Source organism: Montipora foliosa, chromosome 11 (genome assembly GCF_036669935.1).
Source record: "Montipora foliosa isolate CH-2021 chromosome 11, ASM3666993v2, whole genome shotgun sequence".
Classification (NCBI taxonomy): domain Eukaryota; kingdom Metazoa; phylum Cnidaria; class Anthozoa; order Scleractinia; family Acroporidae; genus Montipora; species Montipora foliosa.
The window spans coordinates 25,393,743-25,402,247 of NC_090879.1; the positions used below are offsets into that span (position 1 = coordinate 25,393,743).

At 40.5% G+C, this 8,505-nt stretch overlaps 1 protein-coding gene across 3 annotated transcripts in view; it reads right to left on the reverse strand.

The window, feature by feature from the left end:
- Positions 1-219: 219 nt before the first annotated feature.
- The window catches only part of LOC137975939 (uncharacterized), a 22,305-nt gene continuing 14,019 nt past the window's right edge, over positions 220-8,505 (reverse strand). For 2 of the 3 annotated variants that reach the window (XM_068823153.1, XM_068823152.1), the window contains exons 7-9: positions 6,946-6,978; positions 3,149-3,268; positions 220-1,602 (exon numbers count right to left, since the gene is read on the reverse strand). In XM_068823153.1, coding sequence (XP_068679254.1) covers positions 1,511-1,602; positions 3,149-3,268; positions 6,946-6,978 — 245 coding nt within the window. In that variant the 3' untranslated portion in view covers positions 220-1,510. The remainder of the gene's footprint in view (positions 1,603-3,148; positions 3,269-6,945; positions 6,979-8,505) is intronic. The other variant, XM_068823154.1, reaches the window with a different exon arrangement.

Consider the following 8,505-nt stretch of genomic DNA (forward strand, 5'->3'; position numbering starts at 1 on the left):
TTGCGTCCAACCTTGGCCCAACATCCGTTCAACATCCGTTCTAAAATAGCATGTTGGGTAGAGTGTCCTTTACGAAAGCCGTACAGTGAAAAGAAAATTTAATTGTGCTTTTCAAAGTAATTCATCATTCTAGTATATTTAAGTCTTTCGAATATTCTGTTAAAGTTTGACAATTAAAATATAGGTCTACAGTAACTGTTATTAGGATCCATCTCATCGTCAGATTTGAATCTGCTTTATTGTGAATCTGCCATCTAGTACAAAAACGGTTACCTTAGCTTAATTTACCTTGAAAGCTTAGTTTGTTCACATCTTGGTTCGGAGCACACGCAATGATAGGTTTGAACTATTTCGATCTTCAAACCACATGCGCGTGCGCTGAATTGAAACAGTTGTCGTGCTTCGATCATCAAGTACCGTAAAGTTCCGATACTAGCGACCCTTGTTTCTTTCGGAATTAGCAGCCTTTGGGGCTCGTTACTTTCGTGGCTCGTTATTTTCGGGGAACAAAAACCATGAAACATGCAAAGTTAGCCCAAGCTCTTTTTTTCCGAAATGAAAACTAAACAACACAATGGTAAAAAAAAACAACACTTACATTTTCTGTAACCAGAAGATATGTAATAGTGACACCTAAGTAGTAAATACACCAATATTCTGATAAAAACAAAAGCAATGACAGGTAGGCAGGTGTCTTTATTTCAAATCGGGTTTGATGAGGCTGATTAGGCGCCTAGTAGTACACGCTAGGATGCCGAGAAAACTATGAAATAGTAACAAAATAAGTAGTTCACAATATCAAAATAAAAAATTAGAGGGAATTCAGTCGTCCATTCATTTGTGAAATGTGGTATTGAAATGCCCATTTCTGGTAGAAAATAGAATTCTTCCTGACTCATTTTAGTCCATGACACACCAATGACGGTTTTATTCTGCAGTATATAGAGTTTTCCATTGTTATTTGAAGAAACATTCCTGTTGTTAATACGAAATTAAACCAGTTTAGTTTTTACATTGTGACATCACTGAACTGATGACAGGGATGAATGATGACTTAAGACTTTCCCTTGTCATTGCCCGGCTTGTTGTTAAGTGCCTTATGGTGATCAATTTGTCACTGCACGAAGGTATTACAGTATTACACATTAAAAATTTGACTGTGGACTGGAAAACAATAAAGACTTTCGGTATGTGTAGAACATAATTTAAAAAAAAACTTAATCCGGCTACTTTTTGAAGAACTCGCTACTTTCGGAGGGGTCGCTATTTTTGAGGGCTCGCTATTAATATTCTCTTGATTTATTAGGAGCCACGAACTTTTAACGTTACTTTCGGGGGGTCGTTTCCATCGGAACTTTACGGTAGTGGTGTTCCAGTCCCTTAAGTCTTATCTAACTTGCACATTGCAGCTAACAACTACTTTCGCAAATTGAAACAGCTAAACACGCTTCATATGTAATGTAGTTTTTTCCGTAGATGCCCCTGTGTAAGTTTTGTCGAAAAAGGCCACTCATGCAAGGCTTGGGTTGATTGTGTTCATTCCAGTCAGTTCCTGCAACCGCTGCATCTCCGGAGATTGAAGAAATTCTCCCAGTTTTCGTTCTGAAAGAAAAAAATCATTACGTTCTTGCTCTTTTAGTGATCGGTGTCCATGACTTCAAAAGCATAAAAAAAACTTACAAAGTTTCTCAATTTTCGAACCATATCTCTGGATCTTCTTTGGGGGCCAAATCGCTCGAGTGTAATTCAGTAGAAGAGCATGACTTTCTGTAGTCTTTTCACTCAACAATTGACGGGAACTCTGACAGCGAAAAAAAATTAGTTCCCACGGCCGTATGTGCCGTTGTTAAGATCTCTTAGGACCCGCCGGAAACACAAAGCAGCGATTTCGAATTTCAAAGTCATTGTCCCCCATCGCCCAGAAGAAAAACTAGAGACATGGTTCGAGATTATAAATGCGTCTGTCCTCCATTACACAATTGAATTGGGGAAACTACCCATTCACGTAAAAAACAAAAAAAAGATGTATTACATGTAACATGTCTAAGATAAGGGAATGGGATTTAGCATGACTCTTGGAATCGTATTAAAATAGTTTCCTGAAAGAACCAGAAAATAAATAAAATGATCTGCACAGAACACTATGAGTGCCCATCTTTTCCAACTTGTCTGGCAATTTCGGTGCAAAAAGCGGAGTTCTCATGTTGCGAGTCGAGTTAAACACTGACTTGAGAGCAACGTTCCTTGCAACTTATCTCGCTTTTCATGATCACATGAGATCACAGGTATAATTATAATCGTTGCGACACAGTGAGACACGATGAAAAGGGGCGTGAAAACTAACCCCGTTGTATTCACTTTATCAAAGACGAATTACGGAGCCGAAAAGCCTTTTGAAAGTTCAGTTACAAAAAAAAAAGAAAAAGATTTAAAATGAAGTTATCATGAGTAGCTTCACTAGTCTATAGCGGTGCAGCTTTCTTAGTATCACCCTTTTGTCCCTTTACTTCGCCCATGCCGGCCCTGAACTGATAAACACACACTCAGTCTACCACAGCTAAACAGAAAGCAGTTCTAAACCAAGAAACGTAAGTCAAATTCTACCACCACCCTCCCCCCCCCCCGGGGGAGGGGAGGGGGCAGGGCGTACCCGTCAAATTCCCCACTCCCTGGAAACAGAAAGTAGTCAAATACCCGGGGTTGGCCCAAGTGGGGATAATTGGTGCAGCGTTCAAACAAGTTGTAACACCTCTTCCTCCCACGGTTCTTTCCATCGAGCGCATTTTTTCTTGCGCAGCAGAATGTTAAGCTATTTTGGTTCTTGTCTCTCTAACCCAAGAAAGTTATCTTCACCAAGTATTCAAATGGTAAGTTTTTGTTCTCTCAGGGCGCTGTTAACAGATTAAATCTTGACTTTTGTCGAATCCATGTAGCTCTTGAATTTGCCTGCGCTCTATTTATTAACCTTTATTTCGTGAGGGTTTTGTCAAGTATCGCCGCGATAGCTACAGCATGGACAAATATCTGACCGTGGGGTGTATCACAAAAGCTGGCTGGTCCGGCCACGAGCGCGAAATCAGCCGATCGAATTCGAGGATTTAGGATACTCTTCAGGAAAAATAAACCACACTTAATTCCTTTTACGTACCCGATTCTGACATGCTCTCGTGATGTTCATCATTGTTCACGGCATCGTCCAACACGTCAAATAATCTTCTGCTTAATGCAAGTTGCTCCCTTTGTTGGTCATCTACATTGTTTCTCAAATCTGAAAATAAATCGCAAAATAGTGATCGTAAAATGAAAAAAACCGATGGAAACGAGGTATGAAACAAAAGAGTGGCACAAGAGGCAAAAGGTGGTTTGTAACCAATCCAATCTCAAGAGCTACAGAGAACAATGCTGCAATGTACAATTGCTGGTGGACGAACAAAAGAAGCTAATGAGAGATCTTTTGTTTTCGTCCACCAACATGGCGGAGATGACGTAACGTGAAAACAGCCAATAGCGGCCTAATGTGTCGCTGATATTCCTTCTTTTGTGATCTATGACCCATCTAGATTTATCACTGATTATATTATAAGCTCAATAATGGACGCATTTTAATTAGTTCTTACCTATGATCTATTAGAGGACAGACGCATAGCTGACGTCATCATAAAAACTTTTAATTATTTATTATATAAAACAAATAGACTTTATGTTGCCGTGCGTCTGTTCAGTAATAGGGAGCTTTAAGCAGCGACGGCAGCAAAAAGGTCATAAATTTACAAAAAGAATAAATTTGCACGCCCTGCACGTGCGTTTTTCTATTTTGTCCATTTCTTTGCCGTCGTCAGCAAAACAACAACGTGAAATAGCCACATTTGAGGAGTTATCAAGAACGTCCGCACTTAAGGATAAATTTTAATTTTCTCCCCTCAATTAAGGGCCGTTCCGACCAGTGTCATTTTTGAGGAATTACCACACCCTTGTCATATTAAGAAAGTTGAAATAATCACGAAGTAATTGCATTAACGCGAATTTATATTGTGAGATGACTTTCTCGTTGCCGTCGCCGTTTAAGCTCCCTAATAGATCACAGAAGACGTCAAAATGTGCAAAGGAGATCAGTGACACTCTCGACTATCGCTTCGCGTGCCACGTTTTTGTTCTTACCACATTTTGACGTCATCTGTGATCTATGAGGGAGCTTTAGCAACGACAACGGAGACGGCAAAGAGAACGTCACAAATTTGCATATTTAGTGGGCTTAGCACACCCTGTACGTGCGTTCTTCAATTTTGTTCATTTCTTTTCCGTCGTCAGCAAAACAACAAAGTGAAATAGCCAAATTTGAGGTTTTATGGAGGACGTCAGAACTTGGGAATAAATTTTCATTTTCTCCCCTAAATTAAGCGTGACTCGTATCGGCTTCATTCTTGAGGGATTGTCACACCAAATTGTTATGTTAAAAAGCTTGGAATAGAGTGGTTTTCAATTGAGTGTCGAAAGTAATTAGATAATAGGCCTTTTGCAACAAACGATCACATGGTACAAAAGGGGCAAGCTTATTATTACTGCCGCACTGGGACATTAAAACAAATGCAAGCAAGCTTGACTGGTTCAGGTCTCCTTGTTTTAATGTCCCAGTGCGGGAATAATAATGAGCTTGCCCTCCAGCATGGCGGATTTTGTACCATATGATCGTTTGTTGCAAAAGGCCTATTACTTTGGTTTTGCATTACTTCACTCAGTGATTGGTTCAAAGATCTCGCGCCACTTTTTCAACCAATCAGACGTGAAACCAAAACCAATCGAAGCTCGCGCGTGCACATTTTTCCGCGCCTTGTGTCGGCTACGTGTAATTACTTCGAGTTTTGATTGGTTTACTGGATTGTCTCCGACCTTTTTGATTGGCCAAAGTAATTACGTTGCTTTTGGTTTTACCGCACTCATTTGAAAACCGCTCTTGTTGCGAAGTGATTACAATAAGGCGAATTTATGTTTTGAGGTGATGTTCTCGTTGCCGTTCCCGTCGTCGTTGCTAAAGCTCTCTAATACTGAACAGATGCACGGCAACATGGAATCCTTTTTTGTTAAATAGAAGCAAGGCAAGATGGAATCTATTTGTTCTATGTAATAAAGAATTAAAAGTTTTTAAAGTTGATGATGACGTTAGCTATACCTCTGTCCTCTCATAGATAAATGAGAACCAATTAAAATGCGTGCATTACTGAGCTTATTATATAATGGAAATTTCATTCGCGAGAACATCTTAGATATTGAACATCCATATTATGGTTAACTGATACCTGTCAAAACAAGGTATCTGTTGACCAGTACATGTAACCATATCGAGGGCTCAAGTTTAGAGCTCATCGAAATCAACTTTTTTTTAAGTTGACCGCTGACCAGGTACTGGTTTTCGATCGGATCGCGGGGTCAAGTCATTTTACCTATTATAAGAATAAATAACACGGGAGCTCCACTTTTAGGCTTGGCTAAATCAATATATTATAATGAAATTCGGAGAGATCATCGCAGTTGGTTGAGCAACTTACAATTGAGCAGTTGCAAAGGAAGCTTGAAAAAATCCAGGCTTGAAGGGAATCATGACATGACAGGAGCCCATTACCCGGAGCTTCCGATATGGAAGATGGAGGCTCCGGGGAATGGGCCGGGCTCTTGGGCACGATCAGTGTAATCGCGCGGTAATTGCGATGATTTTTCTAAACTCATGTCACATATCGGGTTTTTCTCTTCAAAAAGAGAGATTTTTTTTTGGCGCCCCGATTCCCATCCCTGTTATTAGAGCAAGCCAATCCTTCACAGGATTTTTTAACTATGGTGAGACTTGTCAAGTTGTGCTTCGTGGATAGCTAAGAGTTTGTGCACAGCGGTCTCTTCTCTGGGGATCAGGGTTCGGCGCAGTGGTGAGAAAACTCGCCCTCCACCAAATGAAGGAGGCCTAGGGTCTGTTCCTAGGCTAGACCAAACCTAGAGAGTGTGAACTCTGGAAACGAACTGATGACTTCATGGCGTTAAAGGATGCAAGGAGCCATGATTCATCCGCGTCATCTCTATTTGCTGTGATAATAAACCCTAGTAACCATTGTTTTTCCTTAATATAAAGCCTTCTTAAACATCTGAATAGATCCCGATATCCCTCTCGAGCGCCCTTGCCCTGTGCTTGGCAGAGGTTTCCTTGGTTTTCCTTGGTAGCGAGAAGGAAGGAAACCTGTGCACGGATCTCCTAGATGTTCTGTCACGCCTTCAGCAACGTGACGTCAATGCAACGTCACTCCACTCTTCCGCCATTAGGCAGGCGCTAAGATTCAAACTGCAGGTTATAGCGCGTTTTAAACCGGTTAAGTTCTGGGTGGCATCGAGGAGATGCGTTCAGAGGTTTCCTTTCCTTCTAGCTATTGAGGAAAATCCAGCAGGTTTGAGTACCCTAGTCTGTTCAGAGGCGTTAACATGACGCAAAAGAGAAAATCGAGCAAGGGGCCCGGGCTTGTGGATTTCAAGGCAGATTACGATATTAAAAAAAGCAACAACAACAACGTAGGCTGCGAGACAGCGTGAGAAGCCTAGACATGGGTAAAGACAAAGACGAAAGACGCTTCGTTTTTCTTTATTTCCCTAATCCATGCTCGGTTTTCCCCCAAATTAACACAAACGTTGTTTTCCACCGGTACGAAGGATTTGAGGATGAAAGGACGAGGCTTCTCACACTGCCAGTTTGCTTGGTGTAGGTGCAGGCTTCGTGCCTTGATCGCGCAAACTTAGATCCTCATGCTCGCGCGTAGAATAGGAGAGGAAAGACACTGCTCGCAGTCTGCAAAAAACACAGCACCCTTTTCCTTCGACAAAATTGAAGCATTATACACTGAAAAAACTGGCCTTTCATTACAGAAATAATGTTCTTTACTTGTTCGCTGGCCGTCAAACTAGTATACTTACATGCACCAAGATTCTCTTGCGGAACTTGTGGGGCTGAAATAGAAATGAGAATATTTCAGCAAGTAAGGGAAAATTTTTTTCATCAGTTAAATAACAATGCCCTCAATTCAGTAATTTAGTTAAGTACAGCTCCAGTTAGTTCAGTCCGAGCGCAAATTCAAATGTGTGCAGTCACTACCGCTGGATATTACAAGCTCTCACAATTCACCGGGACTAAACTGTGAAGAGTGTTGTGTGAAGACCTATGCAGATCTCAGTGAAAAAAATGTAAATGTAATTTGTTTACCCAGGAAACACCTTAATGTGGCTCAAACCAGTTTCAACACTTGAAAGAAACGTTGTTATTAGAAGGATTGACAATACAACACTTCATCACTTAACAGCAATGTTATGGTACCATATTAAGGTCATTGCCTTGAAAATGACGTACTATCCAGATTTTTTTCAAACTTGGCACAATTGATATTCATACACAGGACATTAAAAAAATGCAATAAAAGGATGGGTCACCGGCCTCGTTTTCGCGCTGTATGCCCTTTGTTGTAAGTGTTTTTAACCGAAGAATTAAGTCACGGAGACGAGTTCGAAACTAGATCAACCGGAAAAATTGTTGTTGTGTAGCAAAAGCTACTGAATATTACTGAAAACTTGAACCTACGTGTTTGTCCGGGCTATAATCTTTGAGTAAAGTGATTTTAAATTGCTCAATCTTGCAAAGAAATGTAAGCAAATTGGACCGCTACAGTCATCACCTCGCACTCAGTGTCGGACTCCAAATGGAGCTTCACGTCATTTATATGTAAATACTACAATTTCTACTATCCAAATTTTTTTCTCCTTAAAATGTTTTCTGTGTACCTATTACGAGTGAATAAAACCATTAAAAATGGGGGGTCACCGTGCTCGTTTCTTCGCAACACGATGATAAATGGATGGCAAAGGAACAATTCAGCTTCAAATTGATCATTTTCCACGAAAGGACTGGGGCGAGTGCCAAAACAACACCTTTTTAACCGAGAAGAGTTATCATGATTGCACTTAAAAGCAGATGGCCGGCGTGAAACGCCTTCATCTCCGAAGTCGCAATGTTATGCGCAGTATGAGATGCGCGGTGCAAAACAAGGAAATCACCTTAAACGCCAAGTATTGTTCAACAAGATGTAGTCATTTTTGTGACGTGAAAAGTTACCACGGCAACTGGAAAGCCTTGCAAAAACACCCCATATTTTTGCTTTAGCTGCTCATATCTCAAAAACGAACTCGGTGACCCCCATTTTTTATTTCTGAAATTTAATTAGCATGCCAAAATGAAACTTTTTGCAAAGTTAAAAAAAAAATCTGTGGAGCGGATTCAGAGCCACCTTAAATAATTAAAAAATTTGTGGTAGCTTTGAATCCGCTCCACATATTTCTTTTAAACTTTGCAGAAATTTTTGGGGTCACCGAGTTCGTTTTTCAGATATGAGCAACTAAAGCCAAAATCGTAAATGGTTTGAACCCAGAGGTCATATCATAATTCAGTAAAGTACGATCGTCCGGGTCACCGAATATGACAAACCT